Source organism: Salvelinus fontinalis, chromosome 42, assembly GCF_029448725.1.
Source record: "Salvelinus fontinalis isolate EN_2023a chromosome 42, ASM2944872v1, whole genome shotgun sequence".
Lineage (NCBI taxonomy): Eukaryota > Metazoa > Chordata > Actinopteri > Salmoniformes > Salmonidae > Salvelinus > Salvelinus fontinalis.
The window spans coordinates 3,688,348-3,716,271 of record NC_074706.1 but is presented as its reverse complement, the minus strand read 5'-3'; the positions used below and the strand labels follow the sequence as shown (position 1 = coordinate 3,716,271).

The 27,924-nt window shown below is 49.7% G+C and overlaps 2 protein-coding genes across 6 annotated transcripts in view; both read right to left on the bottom strand.

Moving 5' to 3' along the window:
• Nucleotides 1-139: 139 nt before the first annotated feature.
• On the bottom strand, nt 140-10,552 carry LOC129841063 (uncharacterized). The gene is made up of 9 exons (XM_055909172.1): nt 10,530-10,552; nt 10,103-10,227; nt 6,964-7,833; nt 6,713-6,804; nt 5,952-6,467; nt 5,266-5,553; nt 4,894-5,158; nt 1,813-4,009; nt 140-164 (listed from the first exon to the last, which is right to left on the bottom strand). Exons 1-9 carry the CDS (start codon nt 10,550-10,552, stop codon nt 140-142), a joined length of 4,401 nt encoding a protein of 1,466 aa, XP_055765147.1.
• Nucleotides 10,553-11,760: 1,208 nt separating this feature from the next.
• ctnnd1 (catenin (cadherin-associated protein), delta 1) overlaps nt 11,761-27,924 on the bottom strand; it is a 53,544-nt gene continuing 37,380 nt past the window's right edge. For 3 of the 5 annotated variants that reach the window (XM_055909919.1, XM_055909920.1, XM_055909923.1), the window contains 9 exons: nt 27,016-27,075; nt 24,952-25,079; nt 22,724-22,874; nt 22,381-22,576; nt 20,685-20,881; nt 15,440-15,487; nt 15,241-15,323; nt 14,730-14,784; nt 11,761-14,249 (listed from right to left, as the gene is read on the bottom strand). In XM_055909919.1, coding sequence (XP_055765894.1) covers nt 14,188-14,249; nt 14,730-14,784; nt 15,241-15,323; nt 15,440-15,487; nt 20,685-20,881; nt 22,381-22,576; nt 22,724-22,874; nt 24,952-25,079; nt 27,016-27,075 — 980 coding nt within the window. In that variant the 3' untranslated portion in view covers nt 11,761-14,187. Of the gene's footprint in view, nt 14,250-14,689; nt 14,785-15,240; nt 15,324-15,439; nt 15,488-20,684; nt 20,882-22,380; nt 22,577-22,723; nt 22,875-24,951; nt 25,080-27,015; nt 27,076-27,924 lie in introns of all 5 variants that reach the window. The other 2 variants (XM_055909921.1, XM_055909922.1) reach the window with 2 other exon arrangements.

Sequence of the window (27,924 nt, the reverse complement as noted above, 5' to 3'; positions counted from 1 at the left end):
GGTTCTCCTCCTCCTCTTTCCTTTCCCTGCGGTTCTCCTCCTCCTCTTTCCTTTCCCTGCGGTTCTCCTCCTCCTCTTTCCTTTCCCTGCGGTTCTCCTCCTCCTCTTTCCTTTACCTGTGGTTCTCCTCCTTTCTCCTTTACCTGAGGTTCTCCTCCTTTCTCCTTTACCTGAGGTTCTCTTCCATTCTTCTTTCTCTGCGGTTCTCTTCCATTCTTCTTTCTCTGCGGTTCTCCTCTTTCCTTTCCCTGCGGTTCTCCTCTTTCCTTTCCCTGCAGTTCTCCTCTTTCTTTTCCCTGCAGTTCTCCTCCTCCTCTTTCCTTTCCCTGCAGTTCTCCTCCTCCTCTTTCCTTTCCCTGCAGTTCTCCTCCTCCTCTTTCCTTTCCCTGCAGTTCTCCTCCTCCTCTTTCCTTTCCCTGCAGTTCTCCTCCTCCTCCTCCTCCTCTTTCATTTCCCTGCAGTTCTCCTCCTCCTCTTTCCTTTCCCTGCAGTTCTCCTCCTCCTCCTCCTCCTCTTTCATTTCCCTGCAGTTCTCCTCCTCCTCTTTCCTTTCCCTGCAATTCTCCTCCTCCTCTTTCCTTTCCCTGCAATTCTCCTCCTCCTCCTCTTTCCTTTCCCTGCAGTTCTCCTCCTCCTCTTTCCTTTCCCTGCAGTTCTCCTCCTCCTCTTTCATTTCCCTGCAGTCCTCCTCCTCCTCTTTCCTTTCCCTGCAGTCCTCCTCCTCCTCTTTCCTTTCCCTGCAGTCCTCCTCCTCCTCTTTCCTTTCCCTGCAGTCCTCCTCCTCCTCTTTCCTTTCCCTGCAGTCCTCCTCCTCCTCTTTCCTTTCCCTGCAGTCCTCCTCCTCCTCTTTCCTTTCCCTGCAGTTCTCCTCCTCCTCTTTCCTTTCCCTGCAGTCCTCCTCCTCCTCTTTCCTTTCCCTGCAGTTCTCCTCCTCCTCTTTCCTTTCCCTGCAGTTCTCCTCCTCCTCTTTCCTTTCCCTGCAGTTCTCCTCCTCCTCTTTCCTTTCCCTGCAGTTCTCCTCCTCCTCCTCCTCCTCTTTCCTTTCCCTGCAGTTCTCCTCCTCCTCTTTCCTTTCCCTGCAGTTCTCCTCCTCCTCTTTCCTTTCCCTGCAGTTCTCCTCCTCCTCCTCTTTCCTTTCCCTGCAGTTCTCCTCCTCCTCCTCCTCCTCTTTCATTTCCCTGCAGTTCTCCTCCTCCTCTTTCCTTTCCCTGCAATTCTCCTCCTCCTCTTTCCTTTCCCTGCAATTCTCCTCCTCCTCCTCTTTCCTTTCCCTGCAATTCTCCTCCTCCTCTTTCATTTCCCTGCAGTTCTCCTCCTCCTCTTTCCTTTCCCTGCAGTTCTCCTCCTCCTCTTTCCTTTCCCTGCAGTCCTCCTCCTCCTCTTTCCTTTCCCTGCAGTCCTCCTCCTCCTCTTTCCTTTCCCTGCAGTCCTCCTCCTCCTCTTTCCTTTCCCTGCAGTTCTCCTCCTCCTCTTTCCTTTCCCTGCAGTTCTCCTCCTCCTCTTTCCTTTCCCTGCAGTTCTCCTCCTCCTCTTTCCTTTCCCTGCAGTTCTCCTCCTCCTCTTTCCTTTCCCTGCAGTTCTCCTCCTCCTCTTTCCTTTCCCTGCAGTTCTCCTCCTCCTCTTTCCTTTCCCTGCAGTTCTCCTCCTCCTCTTTCCTTTCCCTGCAGTTCTCCTCCTCCTCTTTCCTTTCCCTGCAGTTCTCCTCCTCTTTCCTTTCCCTGCAGTTCTCCTCCTCCTCTTTCCTTTCCCTGCAGTTCTCCTCCTCCTCTTTCCTTTCCCTGCAGTTCTCCTCCTCCTCTTTCCTTTCCCTGCAGTTCTCCTCCTCCTCTTTCATTTCCCTGCAGTTCTCCTCCTCCTCTTTCCTTTCCCTGCAGTTCTCCTCCTCCTCTTTCCTTTCCCTGCAGTTCTCCTCCTCCTCTTTCCTTTTTGTGCTCAACAGCTTCCGCGTCATGGATGCCCGTTGTCATGGCACTGGTGGGAAATAAACCACCAGCCTGGGAAACCTGTTTTTTTCCTGGTCGTATCTTACGGGGTCTACCACGTTTCCGTTTCGGGGGTGGTGTTGGTGGGATTTGGAGCAGTCCAACTGCTTTGGCCAGAGCTTGAAACCCGGAGAAGGAGGGACTGGGAGTTTCAGAAGACATGTTCGACTGCATGTCTTCTTGGTTAAGTTTTACTGGGGAGCTGCTCCTGGTTGCGGTCCAAACGTTAGGAGGGCGTTTCACATCTCGATCCCTGGCTCGGAGCACCCTTACTGGGTTCCCCGTTTCCCTTCCCAGCATCTTTGTTCCTTCTGGAGGTCGGTTGGCTTCCTCACCAAGGCTGGACAAAGACTTGGTGGAGGTGTTGGAAAGGTACCGTCCTAATCTTTCGCTCGCTAAGACATTGTTGGTTGACAGACTGACAGAGCAGAGGCTTATTTTCACTTGTTCGTTCTCAGTCTTCGTTCTGTCGTTGAGTTTCACCTTTTCAGTCCTCACTAAAGGACTATCTTCTATCTTTGTAGAGACGTTGCGTTTCCTCTTTTTCCGAGGAGGCTCTGGGGTCTCACTGTCCTCTGATTGTTCCTGCTCCACTTTCAAACCCTCTGTTCTCCTCACACGGATTCTCTTCCTGTGGTGACTCCAGGTTTCATCCTCCTGTCTCCTCCCGGTCTTTGCTTTTGGTTTCTCAATCCTTCGCCCCTGCTCCGGCTCCAAACCCTCCTTTCTCCTCACACGGATTCTCTTCCTGTTACTGTGGGGCTTCCAGGTTTCATCTCCCTCTCTTCTCTTCGCCTTTGGTTTCTCAAGCCTTCGCCCCGCAGTGGTGGTCGCGACCCTCTTCCTTTTCCTCTCCTCCTCGTCCTCTTTTCCGGTCAGTCTTGCGTTGTTGCTAGCCTTGTCTTGACCATCAGTCATCTGCTCGGAGTTGTTGTTGGATTCCCACGGCAACCCAAGGCATTTTTTAGATTCACACAGATTTCCTGGGGAGCGTGGAGAGTTAATCATGGAGCTGAGTGGAAACTGTAGTCTTCTCGGAGTGCAGCAGAGCCAAGGTGGTAGCTTTGACAGCTGAGGGATTCTATGGAATGGAGTTACAGGATGCCGGAATGGGGATTTAAGGAAGGGTTTCAGCGAAGATGGTGGGGGTAAGGGTTCTGGTGAATTTAAGGGTGAGAGACATTTTGGCAGGCGTAGCTCTTCCCAATGTGGAGGAGGAGATTGGGAAGGCTGGGTTTCGCTTCCTAGAGACAGCAGTGAAAGGAGTTCTGGGAAACGTAGTCCTCTCCCGGGAGAGGCATCTGGTGGGCATGCTGAGTGTTGTGGTTCAGAAGCATCAGTTTCAGAGGGGGGTAGGAAACCGGGGGTGACAGCCGTTGGTTCCTCTTCTTGTGGAACTTCCTGATTCGTACTGGCCTGACTTGGACTCTGACTAGGAATGGCCTCTCCATTCACTTGACTTGGAGTAGTGTCTCCATTCACTTGACTAGGAGTGGTCTCTCCATTGGTCGACAGACAATCCGCAGAGGACAGATTACAAACATGTTCTCTGTATGTCGACGGAATGCCCATCTGGGCAGAAGAACCCTTCCAGCACCCTGGATCTCGGTCCTCTTCCCCTGTGTAAAGTAGAGAGGCCTGGCTCTGAGGAAGGGACTGGTGGTGGTGGGGAGGCCTTGGTGAAGAGCCTGAGTGGACTGGCATGATGCTGCTGCTGCCACCACATCCAACCACCAGGCTCTTGGAGTTCCGGTTCTGGAGTTCCTGGTTTTGAGAGTTCTGGAACCGGATCAGGAGTTCCTGGTGGTTCTTGGCGTTCTCAGAGGAGCACTGGACACCTGAACAATAGGAGGCCCAGTCAGAGGAGTAATCATTACAGGAGAAGTGGGGGTGAGAGAGTGGGGTGGAGGGGTGATAGGTGGAGCATTGGTGAGGGGTCAGAGGCTGTGGGTCCAGGTAAAGGTCAGGGGTGACGGTGCAGGAGGTTGTCGTGGTGACGAAATGGGAGGAGGTGATGGAGTGGAAGGCTTGAGAGAGAAAGACAGAGAGATAGAGGTCAGCCTGGTGGTAGCTAAGTGTAGGTGCTAATATCGATCTATTGTAATGGATGACACTGAGATAAGTGCAAGCAATGCCGTGAGTAGTTGAGGAAGGGCAGGCATTTGAAATGTACATGACTTATCATACATAGACTAAGTCAGTGTCTCAACTCTGGTCCTCCAGTGCCCCCAACAGCACACCTGCTTCTACTTGTCAACTAATCATCAAGCCCTTGACAAGCACACATGACTCTACTTGTCAACTAACCATCAAGCCTTTGACAAGTTGAATCAGCGTTTTTGTCTGGGGCTTCAACACAAATGTGTGCTGTTGGGGGTACTGGAGGACCGGAGTTGGGATGCTGGAAGACTGGATTTGGGAAACACTGACCTAAGTCGCTAGAAAGCCTTACAACACAGGTGTCAAACTCATTCCACGGAGGGCCGAGTGTCTGCGGGTTTTCGCTCCTCCCTTGTACTTGATTGATGAATTAACATCACTAATTAGTTAGGAACTCCCCACACCTGGTTGTCTAGGGCTTTATTGAAAGGAAAAACCAAAAACCTGCAGACACTAGGCCCTCCGTGGAATGAGTTTGACACCCCTGCCTTACAACATAGTTAACAAGGAGCCTGGTTCAGATTCAAGGCAGCAGGTAGCCTAGGGTTAAGAGCGCTGGGCCAGTAACCGAAAGGTTGCTGGTTCAAATCCCAAGCTGACTAGATGGAAAATCTGTTGATGTGCCCTTAAGCAAGGCACTTAACCCTAATTGCTCTGGATAAGAGCATCTGCTAAATGTAAAGATGAAGTCTTCTCAGAGATACAACAGTAGAGAAAGGTGGTCAATCACATAGCATGTTACAAAACATACCTGTTTCAGTCGACGACGCATCATCACTTCCTGTCGCGTAGCCATGGGAACACACGCAACGAGAAGCCGAGCCAACGGCGCTGTGCATCCCACAATGCCTTGCGTGGACGGGATGATGCGAGCAGGAGCAGGCCGACGGTCTGTCGTGGCTTTGGAGATGGTGGCGGTGGTCGCAGTCCCTATCCAGAACCACAGGGGGCAGTATGTTCAACCCCATCATGATGTCTTCCAGCATCTTCTCAATCTGTTCGTCCGATTCCTCTACCTGCCGGCCAAAACAAGAGGACCACAATGTTTTCTGTGTTAACCTGGATCATTTTCAAATGTGTGCTTGAATTGTGTTTTTTTAAATCGTCAAATAAATGAAGATACCGGAGTCTGGGACAAGGCGAGCTGCGGTTCATGTGCTGGGTGTGGGGTCGGATGATGGGTGGAGCTGCAGTGTTTGAGGGAGGTTGACTGGGCGGTGGTGGTTTTGGAGATGGGGCGGGATCGGGGTGGAGTGGAGACGTGGAGGTCTGGTGGAGGGGTGAGGAAAGCTGTGTCGAGGGGAGAGCACCGGGGGAGGGCTGGGGACTGGGGTGGGGGGAGGGCTGGGGACTGGGGTGGGGGGAGAGGCTGGCGTGGTAGTCGTCTTGTCCTCATGCGATCATGCGTTTCCTGCCGTGACAGAATAAAAGGAGACATTTTAGAACACTTAGAGAAGATAAGCCGCATGGCTCCATTACATTTATATACTAACGTTTACACACCTATTCTGTCTTCAGCAGGGTTTCATCTGAACAGGGTTTCAAAGGTAATGTTTAGGAAATATATATTTGAACTGTTGTGCTGCTGTTTTGACAGCTCAGATTAACTTGAATAATGGACAGAGTATTCAGAAACCCCTCAATGGCTTCCTAACATGGTAATGGCTATTCACTGTATCAAAACTAATGGGCAAAAATGTTCTAGAGTGAAAATGTAGCCCTCAAATTAATCTCTTACTTTGCTGACAACAATCAGTTAGAATGGCATTGGAAGTATTAGAACGGTTTCATCGTTACTGTGCCATTCACCTTCTTCAGAGCAGCGAGGACCAACTGCCTCTGACCAGGTGAGATGGTTCTGTCCGTCTCCTGCCTCTGACCAGGTGAGATGGTTCCGTCCGTCTCCTGCCTCTGACCAGGTGAGATGGTTCCGTCCGTCTCCTGCCTCTGACCAGGTGAGATGGTTCCGTCCGTCTCCTGCCTCTGACCAGGTGAGATGGTTCCGTCCGTCTCCTGCCTCTGACCAGGTGAGATGGTTCCGTCCGTCTCCTGCCTCTGACCAGGTGAGATGGTTCCGTCCGTCTCCTGCCCCTGACCAGGTGAGATGGTTCCGTCCGTCTCCTGCCCCTGACCAGGTGAGATGGTTCCGTCCGTCTCCTGCCTCTGACCAGGTGAGATGGTTCCGTCCGTCTCCTGCCTCTGACCAGGTGAGATGGTTCCGTCCGTCTCCTGCCCCTGACCAGGTGAGATGGTTCCGTCCGTCTCCTGCCCCTGACCAGGTGAGATGGTTCCGTCCGTCTCCTGCCTACTGACCAGCTCCCACACCTGTTAAACAATCAATCAAATGTATTGATAAAGCAGTTTTTAGATCAAAAGAGTGAGAATAAGGGGTTTTACATTAACCCGGCCTGGACTCCAGACAGCAAGCAGAGGCACACATTAGCAAAGAAAAACTCAACATCCAAAATGGCACCCTATTCACTACACAGTGCACTACTTTTCACCAGGGCCCAGGTCAAAACTAGGGCACTATTTAGGGAATTGGGTGCCATTTTGGACACCCCACCTACCTGTCCCCTGGTCCTCCTCCTCAGCTTGACCTTGATGGAGATCGGAGTGTTCTCCAGCCTCTGTCCGGTCAGCCAGTTCCTCCCAACCACACCTCAAAATCACATCACATCTTATTTACAGTGCAGTTATACATGGCAACACACTTAATGTACATGACACGGATACAAATAAACAACATGCTAAATATGAGATTGATAAAATAACTCTAAAACCCCAAAGGATGTGTAAAATAACTGTCATCCCCTCATACCTCTCTTCTCCAGACACTCCCCTGTTCCTCCTTCCTCTGCTCTCCCAGTGTGTGATGTCAGCTTCTTCTCCATCCTCCTCTCCGTCACACCGTTCTCCGCCACAGAGCATTCTGGCACGGCACTCTTCTCCCGGGGTGTCGTGGGGTGGTCCGAATCGTCACTCGGGGCGACCATGTCACCGCTCAGGACAACAGAGGACGATGAGAGGTTTGTGACCTCCGGTTCGGAGGTCCGAGGGTGGGTTCTAAAGGGAGCTGTTCCACAGTTGACCGTTGCTTTGACGCTGGGTGGGGTGGAACTGGGGTGTAAAGTGGGGGTCATAATCTGGGTACTCAGGGAAGGGGGTGCCAAGTGAGTTGTGTGCTGCTGCCCTTCACTGCTGCTCTGGACTAGTAGGAGGGGTGGAGGTGAGGGTGTGGATGTGGATGTAGGGAGAGCATCAGGGAGAGGACTGAGGAAAGTCATGTAAATACCTCCATTACAGTCCACAGTCTGTGTCCCTGTCTCCACCAACGCCCCCACGTCCACCTGTGTCTCTCCTCCCTCCGTCTGCACCCCCACGTCTCTAAGACTGCACCTCCTCTCCTCCTCCCCCTCCCTCCCCCGGTCCTTCCACCCCTCCACCAAGCGGCCTATGCCCAGCTTACAGGCAGCAGCCATAACCTCTTCTTGTTCCATGGTGCCCTCTCCCTCCAGCTCTCCGGAGTACAGGAGATCCACCAGCTTCAGCAGGGTCTGGGCCTTCACAGCCTGGAGCTTGAGTGGCCATCTCTGCCCAGCCGGGAGGGGGGATGACTGGTTGGACAGGGCCTTGGACAGGTAGGGGCTCAGGGCAGCCAGGACACAGCTGTGGGCCGGGACTGACAATCCTGTGGGAAGAGAGAAATGTGACATCATTAGCTACATCTATAATGCAGGTTAGGAAATGTGATGTAGGCCTAATGGGGTTTAGGTTTGAAATAAGGGCATGTGGAAGGAGAGGAAGAATGGCATTTGGATTTGATTGATCCCTTTACTATCCTCAATCTAAACCTCATTATGCCTCCCTAACGTACATCAATCATTTGGCTACTTTCCATCATGTCATTACTGTCCCTCCCACCATCAGTCTATAGCAGGGTATCACAGTAGAGACCAGTGGAGGCTGGTGGGAGGAGCTATAGGAGGACAGGCTCATTTTAATGACTGAAATGGAATGGAATGAATGGAACAGATTCCAACATGTGGTTTCCATGTGTTTGATACCGTTCCATTGATTCCAGAGTATGTGAGCGGAGCGTGCCCAATGTAACTGGAGCGTGGAGCGAGATTCCCAAAGTCTGGAGGGTCGGCCGTCTCGCCCGCTCCACTTCCGCTCCAGTAGCGCTCACTTCACCAGCTCAGGGCATGCCCGGCCCAGCATGCATTTGTAGTCTACTTGTGTGCTGCTACAGCCCCTTGCTTTAGCTACTGTCATGAAGTTCACTAAATATTGTCATAAAGTAACTGATTAAACACACAGGTGCCAAATCAACATGACTTACAAAGATGAAGACCAAGAGCAAGAGAGGGAGCGCGGTGACGTTGTGTCCACAACTAAAGAATCATTGTGGAATCTGAAAAGACACATATCTCGAAAGCATGATGGGGTACTTACTATGTGCACATGCTAACAGAAAGGAACGAGGTGGGTATCTAATTAAGTGTGTCATTGTAGTGAAGTATTTATAAACTACAAATCACTGTTGGGTAAGGGCTTGTAAGTCAGCATTTCACGGTAAGGTCTACACTTGTTGTATTCGGCATTTCACAGTAAGGTCTACACTTGTTGTATTCGGCGCATGTGACAAATAAAGTTTGATTTGAGATCTCTTAAAAGTTCAGGTCATTTTCGTTCTATTATCTATACAATAGGCCATAACTGATTTTGGCCCAATAGGCCTGGCATATTCCCACGTTCAAAGAGCTTTCCATTTTGATTGTGTTATTTTGCCTAAAAACCTTTAGGCCTACCTATAGAAAAATGTATAAAACAACTCTGCCCAGCCTGGCAAGAGTGGCATAAGTGTCATCCCCAGTGGCTCTGCAAGTGTGGAGAGGATATTCTCTGCTGCTGGTCTGCTCTCCAGGCACCATCGCATGAAGCCACAGACTGGCCAAACTCAACATTTTCAAAAGGCTCTAATTAGTCATTTATCATTTCATTTGTATTTAATTCTAAGTAGCTCACAGCCGATATGCACAATTTATAGACTATAATTATTTAATACAACAAAATGTTGTTTAAATGCTTTATGTGCATACCAGCCTATTGCGTCACACTCGCAAATGCTTCACAATGTATTTCTAAGTAGGCTATAGCCTTGAAATAATATAGCCTAATTCATTCATTTTCATTCCTTCTTAGGCTCCCGTTCTGGCACCTGACCGATTTAGAGTGTTTATATGACATGTAGCCTATTTGGAATGTTTATTCAAATACTTTTCATTTAAATTCATATGGTTTGGTATCAATACTTAAAAAACAATTGGTAGGTCCAGGTAGTCACAAAAATAGATGGGTGTTGGTTAAATTGTGATCTTAATGAATGGAGTGAATTCGGAGCGGAAGTTTATTTTTTCCTGTGACTGAGAAGCGGTTTTTAGCTGAGCGGTAGGAAAGGACATGGCGCACAGGAGCGCAGCGCAACATGAGCGATGAGTGTGATTTCCAACCGCTCATCTCTGCTCATATGCTCTGATTGATTCCATTTCCCCTCCTCTCTCCTCCCTCCCCCTCAGTCTGTAGTAGGGTATTACAGTAGACTGCTGTCTCTCCATCACTCCCCTCCTCCCTCACCATCGGTCTGTAACAGGGTATTACAGTAGACTGCTGTCTCTCCATTACTCCCCTCCTCCCTCACCATCGGTCTGTAACAGGGTATTACAGTAGACTGCTGTCTCTCCATCACTCCCCTCCTCCCTCACCATCGGTCTGTAACAGGGTATTACAGTAGACTGCTGTCTCTCCATCACTCCCCTCCTCCCTCACCATCGGTCTGTAACAGGGTATTACAGTAGACTGCTGTCTCTCCATCACTCCCCTCCTCCCTCACCATCGGTCTGTAACAGGGTATTACAATAGACTGCTGTCTCTCCATCACTCCCCTCCTCCCTCACCATCGGTCTGTAACAGGGTATCACAGTAGAGACTGTTGTGCTTCTGTCTCTGTAGTTCCTCTAGGAGCCTCAACTCATAGCCAGGTAGACGGTACCTCCACATCATCCTCTTCTTGGCCTCCACCCTGAGAGGGAGGGGTGGGTTGGGAGAGGGGGGATAGAGTGGGAGGGGAGACAGAGGGAAAAGGGATGTGGGGAGAAGGGGGGGGGAAGTGGGTAGCAAGGAGAGAGGGATGGAGTTGGGAGGGGAAAAGGGGGGGGGGGGGTGATTTAAATGACTGCAGATTGATCTGACAGTATACAGAATTTGACAAAGTGAAACAATGGTAAAACCTGATTTTCATTCATTGTCTCAAAATGGCGTGCTTGGAGAAGACTGGGCTGAACAGACAAGGTGTGAAGTTGGTTGTCAGCAACAATGTCATACGTGTTTGGACCAGACAGCGTCATATAGATGACCTACACGTAGAGAGACAGAGGGGCGCTGTTTCGCTCGCTCGGATGCTTTCTCCTGTGAGATACTACATTCAGCCTCTTGCGAATTGAAGGAAAATTATGAAACACAGAAATACGAAAATGTTTATTTTTATTTCTTCTTGGTACATTTCTTGGGTAAGACTGGCTTCACTTGGCATCCATAAATACACACCACTGGGGTGAGTGGCTAGTACTTTACATTTGAAACTCCATGAAAACCTGCCAATTGTCATGTATTGGTTAACACATTTGTTTCATGACTAGAAGAAAAAAAGTTCAGCTTGTCGTATCACTTAGTCAGTGGTATTGCTAGCAAACACAGCTTGTTCCGTAGGAACGCTTGCAAGAGCCATGCAATTCAAAGCGTGTTGTGGACGACCTCCGCTTATCAATAAGACACACTGACAATAGGCCTACAATCAAAAACACAAATGTTAATGTGTTGCATTAGTGCACATTAAATTTCGTTTTCAAACAACTGCAAGTGTGATACAGCTTTCTATCTAATTAGTTTAATTTATATACTTTTCAGTACACTCGTGCCGGAGGAGGAACTGGAAACTAAAGTCTGGTAACGTTAGCTAAAATGTGTTAGCTAACGTCAGCTGGACGGCTAGCTAATGCACATGCTTACCTTTTCGATGCCAGTCAGGGCTTTTTCGTGTCTGGTGACTTCCTTTGTCAAAAATCAGTATAACGCCAACCAATTTGTTTCAAATAGTTAATGTTGACATATTCCCTAGTTGATCGATTCCCACAACTTGGCCAAATTCACGGACTTACGTCACACTTCAGAAGCGTTCACGTCAAAATCGCGAGGGGCGATCGTGCGTGCTCATACATACAGTTAACGTGGGAAAAGCCTAGATGGGGTTAACTGCATATTCGAATCATGGGGTCATTTCGGCTCGTCGTTGATCAACTTCTGTTGTTCCGCAGCCATTTGATCAAGAGCAAACCTGTTGAAATCTTCAATTCAATGTTGAAAAGTATTCTCTTGACTTTAGCCAATCAGAGGCGTGCGTTACTTCAACCATTGATTTCAGCGTCTCAACACCGTATGATGACTGATGTTTGTTTATGAAGAGTACAACTGTACAGCGAGAACTACTAACATTTAGTATAACACATGTATTTCTCAAATCACACACAGAGCTAGAGAGAAAAAGTCAAGGCCAGTATTGAAAAATGCACCTTTTTTTTTTATTATAAACAGTATTGCTTGTTACATATTCCATTCATGAGAGAAATGTGCAACATTAAAAGCCAAGGCATAGAAGAGATTAAGGTTTTCATTCAGAATCACATTTTAGATCAGCGTTCCAATAATAAACTGATGACAGAAATTGAGAGTTGGACTGTCTCCTAAAAGGCCCCCTATATAGTTAACTACTTTCACCCAGAGCCATATCAGGCCATTTAGTAGTGTACTATATTGGGAATAGGGGACCATTTGGAATGCAAAATTGATTTTACATTGTGTTTTTCTTGTTTTATCTTTAATTAAAATATATAAACCATAAATGTTTCTCAATTAAAAAATAAACCCGATTGCATATGCGTTCACCCACAATTACCTGCAAGACGAATAAACCCAAATCATAAAATATTTTTTTTTTAAAGAAAAATACATAAAACCATTCAAATTAACAAATATTTATCTTGTGTATATATAGTTAAATTTGCTTTTTTTTTTAAAATAGCAACTAGAATCAAAAACTGGTCTTTGCACTCATAACAATCTTGCAAATTTTATGCTCCGCCCCTCTTTAGTCCCACTTTCCCATTGGATTCCACTCCCACATCATTTCCTGTATCAGTTCTAGATCATCTCATTCTAGGACTATATCTGGTTACAAGGCAACTCATTTACATTTTTCTGAGACTGACCATTTGTAGTGTTGGATTTGCATGAAAATAATCAAAGGAACCAAGAAACGCTTTTACCCCTAGTGCTTTAATCTACTGAGAAAATATCTACATCTTACTCTGCACTGAGAATAATAATGCCGTCTACGGTACTAAAGGAACTCTGTCTGGGGGAAAACCACCAGCTAAATGTGTCCTCTCCCCTCTTAGTTTTCTGAGGTCTCCATGGACACCAGCCAGTCCAGCAGGGTAGATGGACACCCAGGCGTAGGTTCAGTAGGCTGGAACACTCCAGTCTGACGTGGAATGTATGGCACTAGAATGGTTCTCTCTGTTCCATATGCAGAGCATCAATCATATCAACTCTATACATTCCATTGTGTTATTATGCGGAACACACAAAAAAAACTGTTCTATACATTCCATTTGGATGCAATGTTCTGGAATGTAGCTGCTAGTGAATGATATCCCCAGGGCAAACCCCCACCCCCATTAGACCAATCAACGAACGAGGCACTCCAGTTAGCCAATAGCCACACAGACGTAGTTGAAGGCGATCACATATTTACACATTCATATATATAGACTTGCAGATTGAAAGAAATGCACTCACTGGATCAACAATCAAATCTGTGGTTTCTCCCATAGCTTCAGGAGAACCATTAGAACCAGAGGGAGTTGAGAAAGGGGGTATAACAATGATGCTAAAGAGCCCCACAGATAGAAATGTATTGAATAGAGCCAAAACGGTTCACTGGTCTATTATACACGGCTGAAAATCATAGAAATATACTCTGCAGAACAGACTATCAAGAATGTTCTGTGACGCAAGACCCATGTGTAAAATGTTAAAGTGGTCATCAAGCTACTTACTTTCCCACAATCCTTTGCCACAACACTGCCCGTCTGACATCACCCAATGATGTCATATACACTATAACATCACAACAGATGTGGCTCTGAGAGGAGAAGTAGTGTTCAGAAATACTCTGTAGTAGAAAGTCAGTGCAATAGTGGTGTGTAGTTTGGCACGTGTCCATCACTGTAGTCAGAACCACAACTCAGCAATCACACTTCAAACAGACAAAAGCAACGCCGGCGGTAGATCAACAAACATTGATTCTTTGTTGGGAAACAGAAGTTTAGTGGTAATTAGTTATCACAATAAAAAAAACGTTGACTGGAAATCTTCACAATTACTTCTAGAAATGCAGTTTTAACCATTCCAGTAAAAAAGGGCGTTTGTCAGTTTAAGTTCAGTTACAGTTTGAATCCAATTCCAACACTTCCCTTTTGATTAGCTTTTCTACTGTGGTGGTGAATGTTCCCAGATGAAGTCACAACTGTCCCTATTGTGGTGGGAGGAGCGAGTGTAGTGTTGGGGGTTAGTGTGTCACTGTGGTGGGAGGAGTTACTAAATTAGAAGTGGTGTTATGTCATAGTAGTGTCGACAGCTAGAAGAGGGATGTCAGGAGTCCATAGTGTTCCTTTAGTGGCTAAAAGTCACAGTCTAAATAGAGGAATGAGAGAGAGATAGGGAGGGAGAGAGATAGGGAGGTGAGGAAGGCTGAAGGACATGCAAGTGGCTTATGTCACAGAACCCGAGAGAGATAAGAGGGAAAGAAGATTAAGAAATTGGGAGGTAGAGAAGACAGGAAAAAGAGAGAAAGAAAAGAGACGCAGAAGGAGAGAGTCCAGTCCTAGTGGAGTCAGTGGTCCCTCAGTGAGTATCCAGAGGTTCAGCAGGGGCAGTAGGCCGGTAGAGGCTGCTCTCTTCTAGTGATGCACACTATCAGTTTCTCTGTGGGAAGACCAGGACAGAGACAGAGTGAAGGGTTACTACCATGTGCAATATTTGTTGTACTAGTGCAACTCATAAACCAGCCGTATAAACTTAGAGGATTGAGAGGACACAGAGCCTGCTAGTGAAGACAATATCGGTCACAGCCTAAACATTACCAATCAATACATGAGGCACACAGACAACATGAACACACACAGATGCTTGAAAAGAGATCAAACACACACAAGACAGAACTCCAGATGTATACAGACATGAAACAAACGAAACGAACATCAAGACACAAGATCAACAACATACTACATCAAATATACAAAATCACCAGCAGAGGGAGCAAGAAACCAACACCAATACAATGGGGGGGACACACAGAGAGAGAGGTTAGTTAGGCCATGCGGTTTAGTGAGAGAGGCAGGTGTTCAGTCGGTGGACACACATACCATGCGCTCACATGCAGTGTGTGAGGGGGTGTGGCCTAACCGTCATAAGAGTCCATGAGAGGAACAGAGTCCCGCCTCTCCTCATACAGCCCTCCCTGAGAGGGGGAAGAGAGAAGTGGGGAGGAAGAGAGAAGGGGGGAGAAAGAAAATGGGGAGGAGGGGGAGAAAGAAAATGGGGAGGAGGGGGAGAAAAGGGTGGTAAGGAAGACAGGAGAGAGAAAAGGGGGGGGAGAAGAGGGAAGAAAGGTGGTGGGTTGAAGCAGAGTGAGAGAAAAAAGAGAAAGAGAGAAGGGTGTGTTCAGAACGAACAATATGAAAACCAGAAGAATCAGATAAGAGAGAGGGGGGACGAGAGAGAGAGAGCAGGGAAGAGAGAGAGAGCAGGGAAGAGAGAGAGCAGGGAAGAGAGAGAGCAGGGAAGAGAGAGGGCGGGGAAGAGAGAGAGGGTTAGTGTCAGAAGTTAAGTGAGAAATCGTTTGTGAGAAAAGAAGCTAGCCACAGTATTTAGTGAGACATGCGAGAACATGCTCTCTGTGTGTGTGTGTGTGTACCTGTGCTGTGTCTTTGTCAGCAGGCTTGAGTGTTCCGTCCAGAGTGTTCTTCCTCCCCCTCTGGTCCAGTGTGGAGTAGGCATCTGGAAGACAGCCAAGGCCTGTTAACAACTGTGTGTGTAGGCGTGTGTGTGTGTGTGTGTGTGTGTGTGTGTGTGTGTGTGTGTGTGTGTATAGGCGTGTGTGTGTACAGACATACCTGGTCCCATATCATTTAGTGGAATCATGTCTCTCTTGTCTCCTCCTCCTGACAAACAAACACAGTCACAGGATGAGAGACAGCTAGTGTGTAGGTTATAGTGTGTAGGTTATAGGCCAGTGGTCAGGGATTGTAGTGAGGTGACTGGGGTCCCCACATAAACAAATACAGCTTTTTTGGTTTTAATTCAGAGTACAGATTGGGAGAATATACAAACTCTTTTGAGAAATGTTATAATTTTATTGAGTAAATGTATTTACCAGAGAGATGAAAATGTAATGAATAAAAGGTTGACGTCAAAATCGAAATGGACAAAATGTCAGGGTTGCGTCATTAGATTTGTGGTGGGTTGTGGGTTGTGAGAAATTCTGGGGGGGGAAATGGGGTCCCACAGAAAACCACTGAATACAACCGCTATAGGCTATCCAGAGCCGTGGTTGGGTCCGGTCCATCAGCTGTAGTTACATAGACCAGAGACCCGTGGCAATCAAACATGGATCCAACCCAGACCCCAGGGACAATTTTGGACTCAGACACTTAGTTCCGGAGTCCAAAATCGGGTCGGGTCACAGATATTGGGGTAGACCTGTGAAGACCTCAGTGTGTGTGTGTGTGTGTGTGTGTGTGTGTGTGTGTGTGTGTGTGTGTGTGTGTGTGTGTGTGTGTGTGTGTGTGTGGTGTGTGTGTAGTGACCCTGGATCATTGTTATTCTAACTTCTGCGACGCATATAAGGCCCTCCCCCGCCCTCCTTTCGGAAAAGCTGACCACGACTCCATTTTGTTGCTCCCCGCCTACAGACAGAAACTAAAACAGGAAGCTCCCGCGCTCAGGTCTGTTCAACGCTGGTCCGACCAATCTGATTCCACTCTTCAAGATTGCTTCGATCACGTGGACTGGGATATGTTCCGCATTGCGTCAAACAATAACATTGACGAATACGCTGATTCGGTGAGCGAGTTTATTAGCAAGTTCATCGGCGATGTCGTACCCACTGCAACTACTAAAACATTCCCAAACCAGAAACCGTGGATTGATGGCAGCATCCGCGCGAAACTGAAACCGCGAACCACTGCTTTTAATCAGGGCAAGGTGACCGGAAACATGACCGAATACAAACAGTGTAGCTATTCCCTCCGCAAAGCAATCAAACAAGCTAAGCGTCAGTATAGAGACAAAGTAGTCGCAATTCAACAGCTCAGACACAAGAGGTATGTGGCAGGGTCTACAGTCAATCACAGATTACAAAAAGAAAACCAGCCCCGTCGCGGACCAGGATGTCTTGCTCCCAGTCAGACAAAAAGACTTCTATGCCCACTTTGAGGACAATACAGTGCCACTGACACGGCCCGCTACCAAAACCTGCGGACTCTCCTTCACTGCAGCCGACGTGAGTAAAACATTTAAACGTGTTAACCCTCGCAAGGCTGCAGGCCCAGACGGCATTCCCAGCCGCGTCCTCAGAGCATGCGCAGACCAGCTGGCTGGTGTGTTTAAGGACATATTCAATCAATCCTTATCCCAGTCTGCTGTTCCCACATGCTTCAAGAGGGCCACCATTGTCCCTGTTCCCAAGAAAGCTAAGGTAACTGAGCTAAACGACTACCGCCCCGTAGCACTCACTTCCGTCATCATGAAGTGCTTTGAGAGATTAGTCAAGGATCATTTCACCTCCACCCTACCTGACGCACTAGACCCACTCCAATTTGCTTACTGCCCCAATAGGTCCACAGAAGACGCAATTGCAACCACACTGCCCTAACCCATCTGGACAAGAGGAATACCTACGTTAGAATGCTGTTCATCGACTACAGCTCAGCATTTAACACCATAGTACCCTCCAAACTCGTCATCAAGCTCGAGACCCTGGGTCTCGACCCCGCCCTGTGCAACTGGGAACTGGACTTCCTGACGGGCCGCCCCCAGGTGGTGAGGGTAGGTAACAACATCTCCACCCCGCTGATCCTCAACACTGGGGCACCACAAGGGTGCGTTCTGAACCCTCTCCTGTACTCCCTGTTCACTCACGACTGCGTGGCCATGCACGCCTCCAACTCAATCATCAAGTTTCAGACGACACTACAGTGGTAGGCTTGATTACCAACAACGACGAGACGGTCTACAGGGAGGTGGTGAGGGCCCTCGGAGTGTGGTGTCAGGAAAATAACCTCACACTCAACGTCAACAAAACAAAAGGAGATGATCGTGGACTTCAGGAAACAGCAGAGGGAGCACCCCCCTATCCACATCGACGGGACAGTAGTGGAGAGGGTAGGAAGTTAAGTTCCCCGGCGTACACATCACAGACAAACTGAATTGGTCCACCCACACAGACAGCGTGGTGAAGAAGGCGCAGCAGCGCCTCTTCAACCTCAGGAGGCTGAAGAAATTCGACTTGTCACCAAAAGCACTCATAAACTTCTACAGATGCACAATCGAGAGCATCCTGTCGGGCTGTATCACCGCCTGGTACGGCAACTGCTTCGCCCACAACCGTAAGGCTCTCCAGAGGGTAGTGAGGTCTGCACAACGCATCACCGGGGGCAAACTACCTGCCCTCCAGGACACCTACACCACCTCATGTCACAGGAAGGCCATAAAGATCATCAAGGACAACAACCACCCGAGCCACTGCCTGTTCACCCCGCTTCCATCCAGAAGGCGAGGTCAGTACAGGTGCATCAAAGCAGGGACCGAGAGACTGAAAAACAGCTTCTATCTCAAGGCCATCAGACTGTTAAACAGCCACCACTAACATTGAGTGGCTGCTGCCAACTCCAGCCACTTTAATAATGTAAAAATTGATGTAAAAAATGTATCACTAGCCACTTTAAACAATGCCACGTTAATATGTTTACATACCCTACATTACTCATCTCTTATGTACAGTGGGGAGATCAAGTATTTGATACACTGACGATTTTGCAGGTTTTCCTACTTACAAAGCATGTAGAGGTCTGTAATTTTTATCATATGTACACTTTAACTGTGAGAGACAGAATCTAAAGCAAAAATCCTGAAAATCACATTGTATGATTTTTAAGTAATTAATTTGCATTTTATTGCATGACATAAGTATTTGATACATCAGAAAAGCATAACTTAATATTTGGAACAGAAACCCTTGTTTGCAATTACAGAGATCATACGTTTCCTGTAGTTCTTGACCAGGTTTGCACACATTGCAGCAGGGATTTTGGCCCACTCCTCCATACAGACCTTCTCCAGATCCTTCAGGTTTCGGGGCTGTCGCTGGGCAATGCGGACTTTCAGCTCCCTCCAAAGATTTTCTATTGGGTTGGTCTGGAGGTCTGGAGACTGGCTAGGCCACTCCAGGACCTTGAGATGATTCTTACGGAGCCACTCCTTAGTTTCCCTGGCTGTGTATTTCAGGTCGTTGTCATGTTGGAAGACCCAGCCACGACCCATCTTCAATGCTCTTACTGAGGGAAGGAGGTTGTTGGCCAAGATCTCACGATACATGGCCCCATCCATCCTCCCCTCAATACGGTGTAGTCGTCCTGTCCCCTTTGCAGAAAAGCATCCCCAAAGAATGATGTTTCCTGCTTCACGGTTGGGATGGTGTTCTTGGGGTTGTACTCATCCTTCTTCCTCCAAACACGGCGAGTGGAAATTAGACCAAAAAGCTCTATTTTTGTCTCATCAGACCACATGACCTTCTCCCATTCCTCCTCTGGATCATCCAGATGGTAATTGGCAAACTTCAGACGGGCCTGGACATGCGCTGGCTTGAGCAGGGGGACCTTGCGTGCGCTGCAGGATTTTAATCCATGACGGCGTAGTGTGTTACTAATGGTTTTCTTTGAGACTGTGGTCCCAGCTCTCTTCAGGTCATTGACCAGGTCCTGCCGTGTAGTTCTGGGCTGATCCCTCACCTTCCTCATGATCATTGATGCCCCACGAGGTGAGATCTTGCATGGAGCCTCAGACCGATTGTGATTGAGCGTCATCTTGAACTTCTTCCATTTTCTACTAATTGCGCTAACAGTTGTTGCCTTCTCACCAAGCTGCTTGCCTATTGTCCTGTAGCCCATCCCAAACCTGTGCAGGTCTACAATTTTATCCCTGATGTCCTTACACAGCTCTCTGGTCTTGGCCATTGTGGAGAAGTTGGAGTCTGTTTGATTGAGTGTGTGGACAGGTGTCTTTTATACAGGTAACGAGTTCAAACAGGTGCAGTTAATACAGGTAATGAGTGGAGAACAGGAAGAAAAACTAACAGGTCTGTGAGAGCCGGAATTCTTACTGGTTGGTAGGTGATCAAATACTTATGTCATGCAATAAAATGCAAATTAATTACTTAAAAATCATACAATGTGGGCCTCCCGGGTGGCGCAGTGGTCTAGGGCACTGCATCGCAGTGCTAGCTGCGCCACCAGAGTCTCTGGGTTCGCGCCCAGGCTCTGTCGCAGCCGGCCGCGGAGGTCCGTGGGGCGACGCACAATTGGCATAGCGTCGTCCGGGTTAGGGAGGGTTTGGCCGGTAGGGATATCCTTGTCTCATCACGCTCCAGCGACTCCTGTGGCGGGCCGGGCGCAGTGCGCGCTAACCAAGGGGGGCGGGTGCACGGTGTTTCCTCCGACACATTGGTGCGGCTGGCTTCCGGGTTGGAGGCGCGCTGTGTTAAGAAGCAGTGCGGCTTGGTTGGGTTGTGCTTCGGAGGACGCATGGCTTTCGACCTTCGTCTCTCCCGAGCCCGTACGGGAGTTGTAGCGATGAGACAAGATAGTAATTACTAGCGATTGGATACCACGAAATTTGGGGAGAAAAGGGGAGAAAATTTCTTTAAAAAAAAATATTTTTAAAAATCATACAATGTGATTTTCTGGATGTTTGTTTTAGACTCCGTCTCTCACAGTTGAAATGTACCTATAAAAATTAGACCTCTACATGCTTTGTAAGTAGGAAAACCTGCCAAATCAGCAGTGTGTCAAATACTTGTTCTCCCCACTGTATATACTGTACTCGATACAATCTACTGAATCTTGCCTATGCCGTTCTGTACCATCACTCATTCATATATTTTTATGTACATATTCTTCATTCCTTTACACTGTGTGTATAAGGTAGTTGTTGTGAAATTGTTAGGTTAGATTACTCGTAGGTTATTACTGCATTGTCGGAACTAGAAGCACAAGCATTTCGCTACACTCGCATTAACATCTGCTAACCATGTGTATGTGACAAATGAAATGTGATTTGGCTAGATGTTATTGTCTGTCTCACCCCTGTCTATGAGCGGCAGCGTACTGTCTTCATATCCTCCGTTGACCCGGGGCTGGGTGCTGTTAGGCGGGTTGAGGTTCACCATGAAGTCTGTCTTCTTCCAGCCATCCTTCTCCAGGGTCTTCCTCAACTCCTTATAGCCCCAAACTAACTGTAGTATCAGGCCTGCACCACGCACCTCTCGCTCTGACCGGTTCCTATCAGGACAGAGAACTAGAGTACTCAGAAAGAGAAACAGCATCAAACAGAAAGAGGTGATTCAACTCCCCCCCCCCCCCCCCAGTCCACCACCCCGGGTGGAGGTCAACCACACCCCCCCCAGTCCACCCCCCCAGGTGGAGGTCAACCACACCCCGTCCCCGAGTCCACCACCCCGGGTGGAGCTCAACCACCCCCCCCCCCAGTCCACCACCCCGGGTGGAGGTCAACCACCCCCCCCCCCAGTCCACCACCCCGGGTGGAGGTCAACCCCCCCCCCCCCAGTCCACCACCCCGGGTGGAGGTCAACCACACCCCCTCCCAGTCCACCCCGGGTGGAGGTCAACCACACCCCCCCCCGTCCACCCCGGGTGGAAGTCAACCACACCCCCCCCCCAGTCTACCACCCCGGGTGGAAGTCAACCACACCCCCCCCTCCAGTCTACCACCCCGGGTGGAGGTCAACCACCCCCCACCCCCCATTCTACCACCCCGGGTGGAGGTCAACCACACACCCCCCACTCCACCACCCCGGGTGGAGGTCAACCACCCCCCCCCCCCAGTCTACCACCCCGGGTGGAGGTCAACCACACCCCGCCCAGTCTACCACCCCGGGTGGAGTACAACCACACCCCGCCCCCCAGTCCACCACCCCGGGTGGAGGTCAACCACACCCCCCCCCAAGTCCACCACCCCGGGTGGAGGTCAACCACCCCCCCCCCCCCAGTCCACCACCCCGGGTGGAGGTCAACCCCCCCCCCCCCAGTCCACCACCCCGGGTGGAGGTCAACCACACCCCCTCCCAGTCCACCCCGGGTGGAGGTCAACCACACCCCCCCCCGTCCACAAGTCAACCACACCCCCCCCCAGTCTACCACCCCGGGTGGAGGTCAACCACACCCTCCCCCCCATTCTACCACCCCGGGTGGAGGTCAACCACACACCCCCCACTCCACCACCCCGGGTGGAGGTCAACCCCCCCCCCCCCCCCAGTCTATCACCCCGGGTGGAGGTCAACCACCCCCCCCCCAGTCTACCACCCCGGGTGGAGATCAACCACACCCCCCCCAGTCCACCACCCCGGGTGGAGGTCAACCACACCCCCCCCAGTCTACCACCCCGGGGGGAGGTCAACCACACCCCCCCCACCCCCAGTCCACCACCCCGGGTGGAGGTCAACCCCCTCCCCCCAGGTGGAGGTCAACCACCCCCCCCCCCCCCCCCCCCAGTCTACCACCCGGTTGACCTCCACCTGGGGTGGACTGGGGTGGGTTGACCTCCAAAATCATTCTTTGAGGATGCTCAACTACATCTCTGGAGGGACGTGGCTCTTTTGGTTTTTGGTATTTCCTTTCAATTAGTGTCTAATTGATCAAAGGGAGAAACCCTGCAGACCCTCAGCCCACCAGAGATTGAGTTTGACACGCCTGTTCTACATCATCCTTACTGATGGATAGAGACACATGCACCTCTATTGGTCACAGAGACACCAGCTTACCCGTCCTTATTGATGAGCACCAGTCTCTCGATGCCCTGCGAGGCTCTGAGGATCTTGGCAGCGTCCAGGCTGGAGCCCAGTACCTCATGAAGGGTGCTCAGTACAGACACCACCGTCTCCTCTGACAGAGCCCTCACAGGCTGGCTCTGACCCCCACCAGGCAGGTTGGATACCAGGTGGGGAACTGCATGTTTACCTACAGAGACAAGAGTTAGAGATATATAGCTATAGTATTTAATAACACAAGTTGGCTCAAAGAGAGAGGGAGAAAGAGAGGGAGAGCGAGAGAAATAGGGAGAGAAATAGGGAGAGCAAAAAACAGTTCTACGGAAACAGTACTAACCGAGCAGGTCTCTGTTGCGAGCGTCGATAGCCAGGTTCCTCAGAGCTCCAGACATGGCCCTGACCACCCGGTCGTTCCCATGGGCCAACAGCTCTGTCATCATGGGAAGTCCCTTCTCCTGACGCAACAACGCACGGATATACCGCCCATACTGAGACACAGAGGGAATACATACAGATCAATGATTATTCTAGTGTATCTGTGTTCAGGAAGTGGACAGACTGTTTTGAGTACTAGACTGTGGTTTAATAAGGGTCTAGAAAGGTGGTGTCTTGGTTGGAGGTGGAGTTTGTGATTCTACTGTGGTTGACTTACGGTCCGGGTGTAAAGGGTTCTGTTAGAGGTCAAGTAAGGAGGCTGAAACGGATGTGTGGACCTGGTGGTGGTTGTGTTAAACTAACAGCCGTGGTGTCTCAAGGTGTGTGGTGGTGTTGGGCCTGGTGGTGGTTGTGTTAAACTAACAGGCCGTGGTGTCTCAAGGTGTGTGGTGGTGTTGGGCCTGGTGGTGGTTGTGTTAACCTAACAGGCCTGGGGGTGGTTGTGTTAAACTAACAGGCCTGGTGGTGGTTGTGTTAAACTAACAGGCCTGGTGGTGGTTGTGTTAAACTAACAGGCCTGGTGGTGGTTGTGTTAAACTAACAGGCCTGGTGGTGGTTGTGTTAAACTAACAGGCCTGGTGGTGGTTGTGTTAAACTAACAGGCCTGGTGGTGGTTGTGTTAAACTAACAGGCCTGGTGGTGGTTGTGTTAAACTAACAGGCCTGGTGGTGGTTGTGTTAAACTAACAGGCCTGGTGGTGGTTGTGTTAAACTAACAGCCGTGGTGTCTCAAGGTGTGTGGTGGTGTTGGGCCTGGTGGTGGTTGTGTTAAACTAACAGGCCTGGTGGTGGTTGTGTTAAACTAACAGGCCTGGTGGTGGTTGTGTTAAACTAACAGGCCTGGTGGTGGTTGTGTTAAACTAACAGGCCTGGTGGTGGTTGTGTTAAACTAACAGGCCTGGTGGTGGTTGTGTTAAACTAACAGGCCTGGTGGTGGTTGTGTTAAACTAACAGGCCTGGTGGTGGTTGTGTTAAACTAACAGGCCTGGTGGTGGTTGTGTTAAACTAACAGGCCTGGTGGTGGTTGTGTTAAACTAACAGGCCTGGTGGTGGTTGTGTTAAACTAACAGGCCTGGGGGTGGTTGTGTTAAACTAACAGGCCTGGTGGTGGTTGTGTTAAACTAACAGGCCTGGTGGTGGTTGTGTTAAACTAACAGGCCTGGTGGTGGTTGTGTTAAACTAACAGGCCTGGTGGTGGTTGTGTTAAACTAACAGGCCTGGTGGTGGTTGTGTTAAACTAACAGGCCTGGTGGTGGTTGTGTTAACCTAACAGGCCTGGTGGTGGTTGTGTTAAACTAACAGGCCTGGTGGTGGTTGTGTTAAACTAACAGGCCTGGTGGTGGTTGTGTTAAACTAACAGGCCTGGTGGTGGTTGTGTTAAACTAACAGGCCTGGTGGTGGTTGTGTTAAACTAACAGGCCTGGTGGTGGTTGTGTTAAACTAACAGGCCTGGTGGTGGTTGTGTTAAACAGGCCATGGTGTCTCAAGGTGTGTGGTGGTGTTGGGCCTGGTGGTGGTTGTGTTAAACTAACAGGCCTGGTGGTGGTTGTGTTAAACTAACAGGCCTGGTGGTGGTTGTGTTAAACTAACAGGCCTGGTGGTGGTTGTGTTAAACTAACAGGCCTGGTGGTGGTTGTGTTAAACTAACAGGCCTGGTGGTGGTTGTGTTAAACTAACAGGCCTGGTGGTGGTTGTGTTAAACTAACAGGCCTGGTGGTGGTTGTGTTAAACTAACAGGCCTGGTGGTGGTTGTGTTAACCTAACAGGCCTGGTGGTGGTTGTGTTAAACTAACAGGCCTGGTGGTGGTTGTGTTAAACTAACAGGCCTGGTGGTGGTTGTGTTAAACTAACAGGCCTGGTGGTGGTTGTGTTAAACTAACAGGCCTGGTGGTGGTTGTGTTAAACTAACAGGCCTGGTGGTGGTTGTGTTAAACTAACAGGCCTGGTGGTGGTTGTGTTAACCTAACAGGCCTGGTGGTGGTTGTGTTAAACTAACAGGCCTGGTGGTGGTTGTGTTAAACTAACAGCCGTGGTATCTCAAGGTGTGTGGTGGTGTTGGGCCTGGTGGTGGTTGTGTTAAACTAACAGGCCGTGGTATCTCAAGGTGTGTGTGGTGGTGTGGTTGACTCACGGTCCAGCGTCCGGCACACAGGTTCTGCACGGCTCCGGCGGAGGCTTCCAGCACGGTGGGGTTCTTACTCTCCTTCAGCAGAGAGGTGTAGACACGTACCACCTCCGGCTGGAACAACAACTCATAACCTGGACGGACACGGAGGGAGAGGTGTTAGAAACATGTAGACACCCACCACCTCCGTCTGGAACAACAACTCATAACCTGGACTGACACGGAGGGAGAGGTGTTAGAAACATGTAGACACCCACCACCTCCGTCTGGAACAACAACTCATAACCTGGACGGACACGGAGGGAGAGGTGTTAGAAACATGTAGACACACACCACCTCCGTCTGGAACAACAACTCATAACCTGGACGGACACGGAGGGAGAGGTGTTAGAAACATGTAGACACGCACCACCTCCGTCTGGAACAACAACTCATAACCTGGACGGACACGGAGGGAGAGGTGTTAGAAACATGTAGACACGCACCACCTCCGTCTGGAACAACAACTCATAACCTGGACGGACACGGAGGGAGAGGTGTTAGAAACATGTAGACACGTACCACCTCCGTCTGGAACAACAACTCATAACCTGGACGGACACGGAGGGAGAGGTGTTAGATACATGTAGACACACACCACCTCCGTCTGGAACAACAACTCATAACCTGGACGGATACGGAGGGAGAGGTGTTAGATACATGTAGACACACACCACCTCCGTCTGGAACAACAACTCATAACCTGGACGGACACGGAGGGAGAGGTGTTAGATACATGACACGTACCACCTCCGTCTGGAACAACAACTCATAACCTGGACGGATACGGAGGGAGAGGTGTTAGAAACATGTAGACACGTACCACCTCCGTCTGGAACAACAACTCATAACCTGGACGGACACGGAGGGAGAGGTGTTAGAAACATGACACCCACCACCTCCGTCTGGAACAACAACTCATAACCTGGACGGACACGGAGGGAGAGGTGTTAGATACATGTAGACACACACCACCTCCGTCTGGAACAACAACTCATAACCTGGACGGACACGGAGGGAGAGGTGTTAGATACATGTAGACACACACCACCTCCGTCTGGAACAACAACTCATAACCTGGACGGACACGGAGGGAGAGGTGTTAGATACATGACACCCACCACCTCCGTCTGGAACAACAACTCATAACCTGGACGGACACGGAGGGAGAGGTGTTAGAAACATGTAGACACACACCACCTCCAGCTGGAACAACAACTCATAACCTGGACGGACACGGAGGGAGAGGTGTTAGAAACATGTAGACACACACCACCTCCGTCTGGAACAACAACTCATAACCTGGACGGACACGGAGGGAGAGGTGTTAGATACATGACACCCACCACCTCCGTCTGGAACAACAACTCATAACCTGGACGGACACGGAGGGAGAGGTGTTAGAAACATGTAGACACACACCACCTCCGTCTGGAACAACAACTCATAACCTGGACGGACACGGAGGGAGAGGTGTTAGAAACATGTAGACACGTACCACCTCCGTCTGGAACAACAACTCATAACCTGGACGGACACGGAGGGAGAGGTGTTAGAAACATGTAGACACGTACCACCTCCGCCTGGAACAACAACTCATAACCTGGACAGACACGGAGGGAGAGGTGTTAGAAACATGTAGACACGTCTCCTTGTCTTCTCATTTACACCTGCACTGTTGCTGCATTCAGAAATCTCAGACTTCAGGGAGTTCAAGAGAACTGGGAGCTCGGGGGGGGGGGGGTCACTTTGAACAGTCATCCAATTTAGAATTTCAAGTTAGAAACTCGGGCCTCCTCATAGAGCTCGGAATTTCAGACCTGAAGATCACTGACATGATTTGACCTCCTTTCCCAGTTGTCTTGAAAGCAGCATGATTGGGGAAAAACTTCACAGGTGAAAACAATGTGATGGAAGCTCATTAGGCTGGCTTAGCTTCACCTGGTCACTTCTTTCAGATCAGTACAACAGAGGAGTGGACAGGAGAAACATATTCCAGTCTACATGATGCCACTTTTTATACTGTGTTACCTTTGGCAGGTGTAGTCCTCTTTGGAATGTCAATCATATCGGCTCCGTCCTCATTTCTCCCTGCAACAGAACATCAGAACACTCAGAAACAGACGCACAGAACACTCAATAACCCCCTGCCCACACTGCGGTGCTCTAGAACCCCCTGCCCACACTGCGGTGCTCTAGAACCCCCTGCCCACACTACGGTGCTCTAGAACCCCCCGCCCACACTGCGGTGCTCTAGAACCCCCTGCCCACACTGCGGTGCTCTAGAACCCCCTGCCCACACTGCGGTGCTCTAGAACCCCCTGCCCACACTGCGGTGCTCTAGAACCCCCCGCCCACTACGGTGCTCCAGAACCCCCTGCCCGCTATGGTGCTCCAGAACCACACCTCTGTGAGCCACTGAAAAAGCCGCTAGGTAGGAGCACACATGCTAACACAGACTCACACACACTGCCTCTCTTACACACACACGCTGCACACTGCCTCTCTTACACACACACGCTGCACACTGCCTCTCTTACACACGCACGCTGCCTCTCTTACACACGCACGCTGCCTCTCTTACACACGCACGCTGCCTCTCTTACACACGCACGCTGCCTCTCTTACACACGCACGCTGCCTCTCTTACACACGCACGCTGCCTCTCTTACACACGCACGCTGCCTCTCTTACACACGCACGCTGCCTCTCTTACACACGCACGCTGCCTCTCTTACACACGCACGCTGCCTCTCTTACACACGCACGCTGCCTCTCTTACACACGCACGCTGCCTCTCTTACACACGCACGCTGCCTCTCTTACACACACACGCTGCCTCTCTTACACACACACGCTGCCTCTCTTACACACACACGCTGCCTCTCTTACACACACACGCTGCCTCTCTTACACACACACGCTGCCTCTCTTACACAC

What these genes read in the sequence shown, in the direction of transcription:
- LOC129841063 (XM_055909172.1), bottom strand. Translation starts at nt 10,552, where the DNA reads ATGACGCTGTCTGGTCCAAACAC. An exon ending in GGAGGAGGACCAGGGGACAG is followed by an intron (nt 6,468 to 6,712) that starts GTAGGTGGGGTG and finishes ATTGTTTAACAG; the next exon opens with GTGTGGGAGCTGGTCAGTAG. An exon ending in TCGCCTTGTCCCAGACTCCG is followed by an intron (nt 5,159 to 5,265) that starts GTATCTTCATTT and finishes TTTGGCCGGCAG; the next exon opens with GTAGAGGAATCGGACGAACA.